The sequence below is a fragment of the Ascaphus truei genome, chromosome 23 (genome assembly GCF_040206685.1).
Source record: "Ascaphus truei isolate aAscTru1 chromosome 23, aAscTru1.hap1, whole genome shotgun sequence".
NCBI classification, from domain to species: Eukaryota; Metazoa; Chordata; class Amphibia; order Anura; family Ascaphidae; genus Ascaphus; species Ascaphus truei.
The window spans coordinates 4,255,552-4,269,984 of NC_134505.1; the positions used below are offsets into that span (position 1 = coordinate 4,255,552).

General features: G+C 51.8%; 1 protein-coding gene across 1 annotated transcript in view; it reads left to right on the plus strand.

The window, feature by feature from the left end:
- Positions 1 to 1,758: 1,758 nt before the first annotated feature.
- LOC142473220 (insulin-like growth factor-binding protein 4) overlaps positions 1,759 to 14,433 on the plus strand; it is a 21,176-nt gene continuing 8,501 nt past the window's right edge. Inside the window, exons 1-2 of the mRNA XM_075580421.1 lie at positions 1,759 to 1,869; positions 14,256 to 14,391. Of these exons, the coding sequence (XP_075436536.1) occupies positions 1,759 to 1,869; positions 14,256 to 14,391 (247 nt within the window). The remainder of the gene's footprint in view (positions 1,870 to 14,255; positions 14,392 to 14,433) is intronic.

A 14,433-nucleotide genomic window follows, 5' to 3' on the forward strand; every position in this document is an offset into this window, starting at 1 on the left:
ACGGCGTGATAGTGAGGGGGGAACACGGCGTGATAGTGAGGGGGGGAGCACGGTGTGATAGTGAGGGGGGGAACACGGTGTGATAGTGAGGGGGGGAACACGGCGTGATAGTGAGGGGGGGGAACACGGCGTGATAGTGAGGGGGGGGAACACGGCGTGATAGTGAGGGGGGGAACACGGCGTGATAGTGAGGGGAGGAACACGGCGTGATAGTGAGGGGGGAACGCGGTGTGATAGTGAGGGGGGAACACGGTGTGATAGTGAGGGGGGGAACACGGTGTGATAGTGAGGGGGGGAACGCGGTGTGATAGTGAGGGGGGAACGCGGTGTGATAGTGAGGGGGGGAACACGGTGTGATAGTGAGGGGGGGAACACGGTGTGATAGTGAGGGGGGGAACACGGTGTGATAGTGAGGGGGGAACACGGCGTGATAGTGAGGGGGGGAACACGGCGTGATAGTGAGGGGGGGAACACGGCGTGATAGTGAGGGGGGGAACACGGCGTGATAGTGAGGGGGGGAACACGGCGTGATAGTGAGGGGGGGAACACGGCGTGATAGTGAGGGGGGGAACACGGCGTGATAGTGAGGGGGAACACGGCGTGATAGTGAGGGGGGGAACACGGCGTGATAGTGAGGGGGGGAACACAGTGTGATAGTGAGGGGGGGAACACGGCGTGATAGTGAGGGGGGGAACACGGCGTGATAGTGAGGGGGGAACACGGCGTGATAGTGAGGGGGGGAACACGGCGTGATAGTGAGGGGGGGAACACGGCGTGATAGTGAGGGGGGGAACACGGCGTGATAGTGAGGGGGGGAACACGGCGTGATAGTGAGGGGGGAACGCGGTGTGATAGTGAGGGGGGGGAACACGGTGTGATAGTGAGGGGGGAACACGGCGTGATAGTGAGGGGGGAACGCGGCGTGATAGTGAGGGGGGAACGCGGTGTGATAGTGAGGGGGGGAACACGGCGTGATAGTGAGGGGGGGAACACGGCGTGATAGTGAGGGGGGGAACACGGCGTGATAGTGAGGGGGGGAACACGGCGTGATAGTGAGGGGGGAACACGGTGTGATAGTGAGGGGGGGAACGCGGTGTGATAGTGAGGGGAGAACACGGTGTGATAGTGAGGGGGGAACGCGGCGTGATAGTGAGGGGGGAACGCGGTGTGATAGTGAGGGGGGAGCACGGTGTGATAGTGAGGGGGGAACACGGTGTGATAGTGAGGGGGGAACACATGTGATAGTGAGGGGGGGAATACGGCGTGATAGTGGGGGGGGGAACACGGCATGATAGTGAGGGGGGGAACACGGCGTGATAGTGAGGGGGGGGAACGCGGTGTGATAGTGAGGGGGGGGAACGCGGTGTGATAGTGAGGGGGGGGAACACGGTGTGATAGTGAGGGGGGGGAACACGGTGTGATAGTGAGGGGGGAAACACGGTGTGATAGTGAGGGGGGAACACGGCGTGATAGTGAGGGGGGAACACGGTGTGATAGTGAGGGGGGGAAAGCGGCGCGATAGTGAGGGGGGGAACACGGTGTGATAGTGAGGGGGGAACACGGCGTGATAGTGAGGGGGGAACACGGTGTGATAGTGAGGGGGGAACACGGCGTGATAGTGAGGGGGGGAAAGCGGCGCGATAGTGAGGGGGGGAACACGGTGTGATAGTGAGGGGGGAACACGGTGTGATAGTGAGGGGGGAAAGCGGCGCGATATTGTGTTCTCATTTACTGGAGCATGGCATACGAACATAGAAAATGGCGGCAGATAAGAAGCCGCTCTTCCTGCCGGCCCCGAACCTCCATCAGATCCTGTCAAACACAGTCAAAGTTGTAGCTTTTAGGATCTGTTGCCCTCTTACTACGGAGGTAATACGATTTGAAAAGTAAATAAAAAAAATCCAACGTGTCAGTTCTGCAACCCTGCCCTTCCCCTTTATCTCTTCGCATACACTGCTTCCTCTGCAGCCAGGGATTCTGGGTAATGACGTGCAAATGAGCGTTGAATGCAAGCCGCCCGGATCTCCCTCACGTTCGGCGTGAAACGTATTCACACGGTTCTGCCGTGTGACACAAGCAGACCCCGGGTCTGTGTATTAAAGCAAAGCTGTGTGAGGTGTAATACACAGAGCAGCCGTCCTCGGATCAGGACCGGTGTCATTTCTATATCACCAGCGACGATCCAACCTCATCCCCCGGCATTAGGATGCACATGTACCATGAGGCTGGCGGCACGTGGAACCGCAGAACTGGGTTACTGGATCAGCACCGGCTCTAACCCTACCTCACACGGGAACAGCAATGGGTGTAATGTCTTTAATTTATTCCCAATATGTAAATGAGGGAAGCGCTGTGGTTCATTGCGTGTCCTCACCACAAGCTGAAAGGAGACGGGAGAAAGCCATACAAAGCTAGGGAGGGGTTGTTCCGTTATTGGGATGAATGAGCACCGGGTGTCAAAGTATTTGACCAATATCACGATCGCTTCTCGGCCTTTTGGCTAAGATCAAGGCGAGATGAGTGCTCCTCTCGACCTGCACAGCTATGACCAAATGCAGTACTATCCTACATGGGCTCCAGTAGGAAAAGTCTGTGGCAAGCATTTGGCCCTCTAGCTCGTTGAGAGGTGGTGTCCAGGCCCCGGACCACAGAAACCCTGAGCCTTCGGGCTAAGGGGGGATGGCATTCGAACAACCAGCCCTTCGGGGCTGGGGTGCACCCGCACAACCCTCGAAAGAGGGGATATGATGTGAACTCCCTTGCGGGCCTCGGGCCAGAGGGAGGAAGAGACGGATGTCCTGAATCCTAACGGAGGAAGGCATCAATGTCCCTGGAGACCTAGGCTTTCGGGCTGAAACCTCCAGGGAAACTGGGCACTGAGGGCGGGTCTGACTTCGGTTGGACAGTCCAAGGGCAAGCTCCCTATTCACTGAAGTGGACTGGGATCCGATGAGCGAGAGGGTGTACCCTCTCGTGAGGAGAAAAAAAAAAAATCACTATCCTGAAAGCCGTTGATTTATAAAACCCAGATGGACAGGTCTCCTAATATCAGGAGGGAACCAGCACGGGCGCCAAACTCCCTTATATCAGGAGGGAACCAGCACGGGCGCCAATCTCCCTTATATCAGGAGGGAACCAGCACGGGTGCCAATCTCCCTTATATCAGGAGGGAACCAGCACGGGCGCCAAACTCCCTAATATCAGGAGGGAACCAGCACGGGTGCCAAACTCCCTAATATCAGGAGGGAACCAGCACGGGCGCCAAACTCCCTAATATCAGGAGGGAACCAGCACGGGCGCCAAACTCCCTAATATCAGGAGGGAACCTGCACGGGCGCCAAACTCAATATTATCAGGAGGGAACCAGCACGGGCGCCAAACTCCCTTATATCAGGAGGGAACCAGCACGGGCGCCAAACTCCCTTATATCAGGAGGTAACCAGCACTGGCGCCAAACTCCCTTATATCAGGAGGGAATCAGCACAGGCGACAAAGTCCCTTATATCAGGAGGGAACCTGCACGGGCGCCAAACTCCCTTATATCAGGAGGGAACCAGCACTGGCGCCAAACTCCCTTATATCAGGAGGGAATTAGCACAGGCGCCAAAGTCCCTTATATCAGGAGGGAACCTGCACGGGCGCCAAACTCCCTAATATCAGGAGGGTACCAGCACGGGCGCCAAACTCTCTTATATCAGGAGGGAACCTGCACGGGCGCCAAACTCATCTCCAGCACTTCTGCCTTCAACCTCATTTTCTGGAGCCCACTGACAGACAGTCCCTGTCTCACTGAGGGAGAGAGACTCCCAGCATGCAGCATGATGCAATGTCTCTCTCTCTCTATTCTTCACCAGTACCTCAGCCAGGCCCCCCACAGTATTGTTTTTAACCAGACACAAAACCCTTGTTGTGAGCACATTCACCTCACACAGGTCTGCAACCCTGCTCTTCCCCATTATCTCTTCCAATACAGTGCTTCCACTGGAGCCAGGAATTCTGGGCAATGACATGCAAATGAACACTTTTGTTTTTTTTGTGTGTGTCTTGCCACCTTTTGCTGTACCCCCTTCTAGCTCAGGGTGAGAAGAAGCAATGCCCCATGGTGCTTCCCTGCACTCATTTGCATAAATTTGGTTAGTGAGTATATAGGAACCCAATAGCACAAAGCAGTTTGAGCACGTTAGGCGTCACATACACCGTGTTTGCTATTCAGACTGGTTCATTATCATCACAAACTAGGAATGTGTGATAATGTCCTCACAAAACTCCTAAGGTGCCAGAGAAGGTGGGACTTGTATTCCCGGGCTGCTCAGAGGTGTGAACGCTGCTTATGATGGGAAATGGCTGATGGGTTGTGGGAGAGAGACTCCCAGCATGCAGCATGATTAAATGTCTCTCCCTATTCTTCCCCAGTACCTCAGTCCGGCCCCTCACAGTATTGTTTTTAATCAGACACAAAACCCTCAACCAATCAGCAAATAAAAGACGACACACTGTGAGCGTTGTCTCTCACAGATCTGCCGCCCTGCCCTATTATCTTTTAGCATAGGGTGCTTCCACTGCAGCTGGGAATTCTGGGTAATGAGCACTCACAGTGTGTCAATTTTGTTGCTGTATATTTTTTTACCCCCCTTTTAACTCATGGTGAGAAGAAACAATGCCCCATGATGCTTTGCTGCACTTATTTACATATTTTGTTAGTGAGTATAAAGGAATCCCAAATCGCACGTTAGGCCAGATCCCGTACACCCTGTAACTAACTAAACTAAACCTGATCATCACAAACTAGGAGAACAAGACCCCCCCCCACCCCTCACATTGTCCTCTCCCCGAGGAGCCATGTGTTATAGACACAGAGCATGTGACCATGTTCCCAGGCGGCTCAGAGGGGTGAACGCTGCTTATGATGGCTGATGGGTTTGTGGGTTCTAATCCCCCCACTATTTTAGTGATAAGAAGCAGGGACACACTTTATAGGAATCCCCAGAAATGGTTCCCTTATGTGAGCTGCTGGTGGCTCATGAGACAGAGCAGCAGGTCATGGTGTATCCAGGATCTCCATGGAGGACCTAATTGTGGGGCAGGTATAGTGAGAGAAGGAGGCAAAGGGATACCCCCCCCCCTCCCATTTAACATATAGGAGTAATTATTTATCTAATAGAGGGGTTAGGAAGAGTGGAAATTTTATGTAGTGAAAGGAATTTGGGGGTTAGGTATAGATTTTTATTTTTGAAAGGAAAGTGGAGGGGTCAGGGCCCCCTGAGGCAGGTCAGTGCCAGTCCAACGCTAAGTGAGGAGGCCTCAATGCCACACTCGGGGCATTAATCCTCCTCACTTAGAGCTTGGACTGGCACTGACTGGAGATTAACAAAAAGGGGAACAGTGAGACCCCCGGCCGCCCCCTACTCGGGAGAGAAAGAAAATAAGACAATTAGTACAAGTCACACAACTTAACCCCTCCCCAGCGGATACTTTTCATACTGATGTGCACAAGAGCATAACATTATGCTGATTTCTGTACATTATTGCCATTACATATTACCTAACTCCCAATGCATTACAGGAGGACTCTTATATCCCATCAATGTGTTTGTATACAATGTTATTATTAAAATATAACTTTAGTGCTTTTCTACCAGTGGGACTTAAAGCGTTTCATACATTTAAAGCTAACAGTTCAAAACACCCCCCCCCCCTTTTTCTTACTGACCCATTCTGCCCCTCACACTCTATCACTCAATTGCCCCCTCCTCTAACTCAACCCCCCCCACCCAATTTCTGGGAAGGCCCCTCTTCCAGCACCAATAGAGTTGGGTCTGGGGTTCCCCGTCCTTACATGCCTTGCCTTTTTCAATGTAACAATTCCAAACGTGTATTAAACGTGTGACTGCGGGGTGATAAATGCTATAGACGTGTGTTAGTATATATCTCACATATCCGCCCCCCCCCCACATGGCTGGTATATTTACTGCCACAGCGTCGCTAAGTCGGCTGTGACCCCACAAACCCACAATACATTATTATAGGGCAGGTCCTATAAGGTGGAAAACCCAATGTGTGTATAATATGTGGGGCCTGTGTCCCACTGCCTGTGTCCTGCCCCGATCACATGCATGTTGATGGCGTGTAACTGTACAGTACATAGTGTTATAGCAGCAATAACTTAGCACCTTTCCTATTGTGTGAGTACAGGCCGCACACAGCTTTCCCAGGCCCAGGACTCGGGCCTTATCCGAGAGAGGGAAGGGGAGTAGTTTAGGAGCTGCAGGACCTCACCTGTCTGGGCCCATTCAAGTGGAAGATTCCATCAGGAGGAATTTGGCCGAACATCTGCCCCCCTAGGAATAAAATGCATGAGATGAGGGAAACGACGGAAACAAGAGTAACTAACCTTGTCCGACTGTTAAGGAGGTTACATCAGATAGACTATTTACATGGCTGTGCTCCGTGTTTCATACCTTCTCAGGGTGCTGGTATCAGTGCAGGCTAGGAGTAGATATACAGATGTTACAATGACATGCACCAACGTCCGCAACTCTCTGTATCACTTGGGCCCCTTCTTAGGTTACCCTCGCTATCACGAACTGTGGGATCACTATCCCGATGCGAGATCATTCGTGCCTCTCTCAGGAACTTTTTTTCGGAGACAACAGGTGCCGCTCCGATTAGATCTCAGGGCTACAACTTGGATAACACCAATAGGACATAGGCTTCACCTGTGGGAAGCTGTAACGCTTCTGCACTTCCATAGCTACGGACGCTAGCTGGGTGGGACACTTTCACCAACTGCAAAACAACAAACCGGGGCAGACGCCTCAAAGACATTCACTGGTGTCAAGCAATGTGGTCACTCTGTGCGGGAGAAACTTAGGGCTGTTACATACTGTGTGCGGGCGCGCGCGTGCCTCACACGTTTTGTGTGTATACTGTGCGCGAGTGAGGTAGTGTGTGTGTATGTGTGTGTGTGTGTGTGTGTTTATTATTATTATTATTTTTTTTAAATTAAATATTTATTAACATTGTGCAGACACACACACACACACACACACACACACACACACACACACACACACACACACACACACACACACACACACACACACACACACACACTCACTCACACACACATATATATATATATATATATATATACATACATTTCAGCGCCGGTAGTGCCGCGAAATCATTCTCTCCCCCGCTGTCGGCCGGCTGCGCGCTCACTGCCGAGCCCGCGCGGGCCCTTGTATAGAAGGGCTGACTAACCTCAGCCAATTATAAGTGCCGTGCACACGGCCACTATATAACAGCCCTTAGACGTCTTTAGGATCCATCCCCCCTTGGTAGCTCTCGCTCAGATGCTGGGGAGGTACTTATACGTGTGTCCTTTGCCTATCTAACACTATCAATCTCTGCTATAGCTTCCTCAATGCCCATGTGTACGGTGGACCCTGGTTGGGTCACTCACACTATTCTCGTGGATCGGTTTCCCTTTAATCCTTCCTCTATACTTATCAGATCAGGAGCTTCTTGAGGACCTGTCAGTGGGAGTACTCTATCTTCAGGGATCAGTATGTGCGCTGTTTACCTCGTCCATACCCATTGGACCGGGGGTTCACCAGGCACTCTGCAGTCCAACTGTGCTCTAGAGTTTCTATTCGGAGAACTCCCTGCTGAGCCCCTCGCCGGCTCCTCTTCTGGTCAGAGAACAATCATTGGTCATTACTATGGGCTCTATCTGTAAAGGGCACGTACTGTACCTTAACTGAAAACAATAAAGGAGACAGGACATCCTTACTATAAACTGAAACATCTACATTACTAACAGTGAGGCTCCTCCAACTGTTACTCCTCCAAGAATTCTTGATTCTAGAACACTGGGGAGTGCTATATATAAACTCCCATCCCCCCCCCCCCATGGTGATATCAATGGTCACAACACCTTCTGGGAAGGGGCTATCCTTTCTGCATGTCACCCCGTATCATGATGGGGAGGGGGAATAACCCTGTGTGAGCCCACACAGTTAACGCTGTACTATTAGTCCTTAGCAAGGGTAGCCACACAAGGTTCCCTCAGACACAGGGGCACTTTGTCTGTAGGATAAATATGGGCATTACACACGCCAGTTACGTGCGTTCACATTGTCTCTATAGGGGGGGAGCCCCCAGTCACCTCCTCAGGCTGGGGCCATGGTGACGCAGACCGTGCGGAGGCGTCAGCGCGCTGAGCGATCAGATTGCCTTAAGGCAGTGATCGCATCCGTGCGTGCGGAAGAAATCAGTTTAAATCTGATTTCTTGGCGCGACAGGCCGGTCACGTGAGCGGTTCGCCCAATGAGGAGGAACCAGCTCCGTGACGCGCCCACCACTCGGTCCGTTCACTGTGGCCAGGGAAAGCACCCGCTTCATGCGGGTCACTTCCCAGCCTTAGGCCAGGTCCATAGCGCCTTCGCCCGTGCGGAGGCGCGAACGGCCGTGACATCACCTTTTTATGGCCATGGTACGCGTCCCCGTCCGTGCCAGTGACGTCACGGAGCTGGTTCGTCCTCATTGGGCGAACCGCTCACGTGACCGGCCTGTCGCGCCAAGAAATCAGTTTGAAGTGATTTCTGGCACAACGCGCGCACGGACGCGAACACTGCCTTAAGGCGCGGTCTGCGGTACATGGCCCCAGCCTTAGGCTGAGTCCCCGCTGGCCGCGCTCGTGCTTGAGAGCGGTGACGTCACCAGCTCTTCAAGCATGAGCGTTTGCTGTCCTGCAATAATTTTAGAGCAGGGGCGAGGGGGCGTGGCTATTAAGGGAGGGGGGCGTGTAATTGGCTGGATCGTGCTGCGTGTGCGTGTCCCTCCATTCTCCCCCTCCCTCAGCTCAGCCTACACTGCCTCTCTCTCCCCATTGGCCGAAGAATGGTCATGTGACCCTTCACTGCGCTCCAAAGTCAAACTCCCTTGTCTGCCCAAGCACCAAGCTTGGGAGAGCGCGCGCCCCGCCCGCCTGCGCATGGGCATGAAGATTCACATGCAAAAAGGTATACGCGCCACGCGTCAGCGGGGACTCAGCCTGACCTGCAGGGAATCCGGAGGCGCTGTCCCACAGCCGGCACCCTGAGGCCCGTCACTGCGGTTCCCCTTCACACCGCTCCCCTATCTGGGTTTAATCAGAACACATTGTTACTCCGAGTCACTGCGACCACAATAATGTGTACAATAAATGTCCCCTCTCCCGAGTTAGGCGTGTAATATAGCCCACGCTGCTACGCGTTTAGTTGCTAGGGTGCAAGCGGTGACACGCGTGGTTAGGGGGCGCGGCTCTGATGTCACAGCGTTAGGCCGCGATGTGATTGGTTCGCGCCGTGGCTGCAGCGGGCAAATACAATTTTATTGTATTTTCCCTGGTCTGCCGCCGCCGCCGCCGCGCGCACCTGAAGTATAGCAACTGCAGGCTCATACCCGGCAATTATAATTTATGCCCGCGAACACACGGTAGCGCATGCGCGAGGACTATATTGCATGCCTTATGGGGGGAGACTCTTAAGAATTACATGACACGTTTATACAGGGTCGCCACCAGGGGGGGTACGGGACTTCTACAGTGTATGCCCCGCACCTCTGCTGACCACCGCCCCTTAAAGCGCAAACCCTCCTTCTGCGGCACCCCTCCCTCACAGGCCCTATCCATTTACCAGCATTCATTAACCCCTTATACCACTCCACCATTACCTCTTTATAATAGCCCCCCTATTATCCCCTTATTCTCTCCCCCAGATCCATTACCCCTCTACACTCCCTCCCCACACCTATCCTCCTATGTCCATGCCTCCCCTCCCCATTGTGCCGTGGGGGAGGGGCCCTGCCTCCTATATTTGTCCCGGACCCCACGATTTCTGTGTACCCCCTGATTTGATGAGTTTTCCCCTTTATCCCGGGGCAGGTGTATGGAAGCTGAGGGGACGTCCCGTATTTTCCTGCCCAATCTCCCGTAAACGGGTTTGCAGATGTTGGTCATTATGGTCTGACCTCTGACCCTGATCCCACATACTGAGACCACCTGCCCCCTGCACACGCGTGTGAATGGCCCTAACATGGGGACTCTGGCCTCACAGCATACTACACGCTCCCTGCTTATTACTGGTAATCTCTATTCCTCTGTATACCGGACACCCACTGGGAACGGATCCTCATGCCAATGAAGCAGAATAAGCCCAGGATTGGCCAGTGGAATAAAGCAGTGGTACTGTGCGGGAGACCCTCTTACCCAAAGGAGTAAAGCGCTTTGCCCCCTCGCCCTCCCTGAGGGAGACGTACAAAACATTAACTCATTGGTAACAGGAAGGGGCATAATATCCAGCCAATCAATGAGTGGGGAGCGAGAGGTTACAGGCCCCTCTAGCAGAGAAGGGGGTAATAGGACTGGCAGACGAGTCTCTCTTCCACCCCTAAGACCAGCACAAATACTACTAGGGAACATATGCGCTGCAGATCTGTCACATGAAGAGGCGGGGAGATGGCAGAGCATGGAACCGGCCCAGAAGAACCATCCCTATCCGGTATAATGCCAGGCTCTGTGATTTAGGGAGGGGGTCCGTGAGAACTGGGGCTTTAGCTGCTTTTAAAAAAAAAAAAAAAAAAAAAACCCATGGAGGATTGTACAGGCCTGGTGATTATCAGCAGATTGTACAGGCCTGGTGATTATCAGCGGATTGCACAGGCCTGGTGATTATCAGCAGATTGTACAGGCCTGGTGATTATCAGCAGATTGCACGGGCCTGGTGATTATCAGCAGATTGTACGGGCCTGGTGATTATCAGCGGATTGCACAGGCCTGGTGATTATCAGCGGATTGTACAGGCCTGGTGATTATCAGCAGATTGTACAGGCCTGGTGATTATCAGCAGATTGTACAGGCCTGGTGATTATCAGCAGATTGTACAGGCCTGGTGATTATCAGCAGATTGTACAGGCCTGGTGATTATCAGCGGATTGTACAGGCCTGGTGATTATCAGCGGATTGTACAGGCCTGGTGATTATCAGCGGATTGTACAGGCCTGGTGATTATCAGCGGATTGTACAGGCCTGGTGATTATCAGCGGATTGTACAGGCCTGGTGATTATCAGCGGATTGTACGGGCCTGGTGATTATCAGCAGATTGTACAGGCCTGGTGATTATCAGCAGATTGTGCGGGCCTGGTGATTATCAGCGGATTGCACAGGCCTGGTGATTATTAGCAGATTGTACAGGCCTGGTGATTATCAGCAGATTGCACAGGCCTGGTGATTATCAGCGGATTTCACAGGCCTGGTGATTATTAGCAGATTGTACAGGCCTGGTGATTATCAGCAGATTGCACAGGCCTGGTGATTATCAGCGCATCACTTATTTTTACCGTCAGAGACTACAACAAGATCTCCCTGCCACTAACATCTTCTTTAGATGACCCCTTAATCTTGAAATCTCTGCCCCCCCCCCCCCCCAAAGCTGCATAATAAAAGCCTCTCTGTATTTGAGGCACCCCCTCCATCCCGACCTGCAAAATTGACTATCATCTCCCTGAAACCATTGACCGCCTCACCCTGTTCCCCCTAAATTTAGCTTTTATATGTTGGCTGGGCACTCCTGCCATATAAACATCAAATCATTCAGACAACCTACATTTCTTTCCCTCCCCCATTTTGTGGGGCAGTATTCCTTCCCATACAAATTGGACCCAACACTTACTTAGGGTGAGCAATCCAGGATCTGACCCACTCCTGGTTATACCAGACAGGGATTCATTGAGGCGTCAGACTCTAGAACATTTGATGTCAACTGCCAAGACTGACAGGAACAATCTTCCATGAGCCAGTGTGTGATCTACTCTCCTTACATAGGGATTTAATCAGCGACTAGCTTTGTAGTGATCGAGTATCCTCAACACAGTAGTTGAAGACCCACGGATGACTCGCAGTAGCTGCCACTCGTGGTGACATTGGTGAACACCATCGGCAGTGGCACACAACAGAACCGGCCACACTTTGCTGACTAAGCCCATGATACAGTACCACTTCCCAGCCTCCGTGTGTGCCCCCATAACACACAATCATGTGCCATCTTTAATCCAGTTGGCACCACACTTAGTCACTGCTAAAATCCTGAGCACTATGGATACTACAGATTACAATGGAAATAGCAGCCTCTGGTTTAATGTTCAATGGTTCAAAGTGAAACAACACAGGCATACCCCACATTGCCTATGTTAATGGGTCCAGAGCATGTACAGTATGTAAAGCAAAAATGTACAGTGTGGGGGCAGGGGGGGGGAGAGGAGTGTAGTGCTTCTCTGCTTCAGCACAGGTAGGGAGATGTATTGCTGTTCAGGGCATGCTGACAGGCAAATGGCAGCTTGCACTGATTCTCCTCACCAATGGGAGCACCACTGCTGTAGTAGTAGTCTGTAGGGCAGACTACTAAGTGTCCATACTCCCGATAGTTTGTGTATGGGGCTATGAAAATACATACTTTGTGTCCTTAAACTGGGCTATGCCTGTACAAGTTTAAGCAACAGTGTAACAATGCTTGCAAATGCAATCATTGCTTGCAATGGTGTGAATAGTGACCTCAACATGTGCAGAAACTTCTTACCCCCCCCCTCTAACTGCAGAGAAGGAAGAAGCAGAGACCCCAGCAGCCCCGCTTTCCACCCCCCCTCTCCCCTTAATAAGCAGACAGGCGACATGCATGGAGAAGCACCATTTATTTAGGTAACTATGGACCAGGCCAATCTTCTGGGAGCATCGCTGCTTCTTCCTCCTTCAGCAGACAGGAACTCACCACGTCTGCAGGGACCTCCTCTCCATCAGCAGGTCCAACGTATGGAGACAGTGACCCAAAGGTTCTTCACAGAGCAGCCGTAACAAGCGTCGCTGCCCCAGTCCTGCGCTTACCCCCCATCACCGGGGGACTCACAAAGGAAAAGGCCCCTCCGGGAGGCAAGTTCAGGACTGAGGTAGTGAGACAGGGGCAAAAAAATCTGCCCCAACAGACAAAACAAGAAACATTTATGAGAAATCCACGTCCAGGCCAGGGGAATCTTCCCACCTGCAAGAGAAGAAGGAGAGAGAGAGACGGTCAGAAGTAACAGAGACAAGCACCTGGGAACTGAGGAGTGCAGTAAACTCAAAATTGGGTCAGGGGACATTAGGACAGACATCAGCGTGACATGTTCCCACATTACACCACCCATGGGGACAAGTTGATGATAAAATGCTGCTATTATCCCCCAAATACAGAAGCAGATTGCAATGTCAGATTACAAATCCGCTTTAAAACACAAGTTCTCAGACCAACGAGACCGTCAATTTTTGTAAAGTGATTGAAGCAGGGGGTCTCCGGTGCAGAACCCCATTAATTTCAGCCTGCAGAGATACTTTAGGGGCGCTAGTAGCCCCTCATTTAGCATGAGTCACGCAGCGGTGACGTGTCAAAACTCCCACGCCCCACAGGAAGCCGAGACGTCAGGTTTGGCTTTTTATTAGCCCGGGTGACCTTTAAACTTGTCCAGATACCAGCACCCCCTTCAGGAGGTCTATGTCAGGAAGAAGGGGGTCCCCACATCAGAAATTAATAGGGGCTTCAGCCCCAGAGACCCCTTGCCTTAATACCATGTTAAAATGGATCATTCACATGAATTGCTCTTTTGAAGCAGAGTCGGAGGGGGATAAATATTGTCCTTACAGATTTACAAAGCATCAGATATTCGGGAGACTATGTACACCACAAGGAAAGGTATACATACCTCAGATACTTGCATACCCATAGCAAAGTATATAGGAGAATCATGCCAACACATTGATGCAGGTAGCATTATTTGGGGGGTTATGGAGAGAAAGTTATAGGGTATTTCACACCAAGATGCATGCTCTCCCTGGCCATAAAATGGCACAGGAGATGGGTGAGGGGGCACAGGATAGGCCCAGGAGGGCACACAAACCCTGCCTATGGGATATCAAGTTGGGTACTTCAGCATAAGGCTATACCTTTATTTGGACCCACCATAGATGTAAGACGAGATTGAGAGTTCAGGTAAAGCAGTTCTGATGTAGGACGCGAGACGCCAATATTCTTAGTCCAAATAAAATGTTAAAAAAAATTAAAAGTGTATCGCCTTATACTGAAGAACTCATTTACTCTGCACCATCACAGCCATTGCTACTTACTCATGGAGGACATCAAATGAGGATCTATGCCAATAAACGTGTGGTCTCTTATTTAAATTCAAGCCCTCTGTTAAGGACCTGACATTATGTGGGAACGCTTTAATATTCTGTAACAGTCGGCGTTTCTATGTTGGCCATTATTTGCAGCATCCTTTCCTGCAGACCAGCACCGCGTTCTGTATATGCAATCCAACGTTTAGTAAGTGCGCCTCTGGCCTCCAATCCCAACCCAGCACCTTTA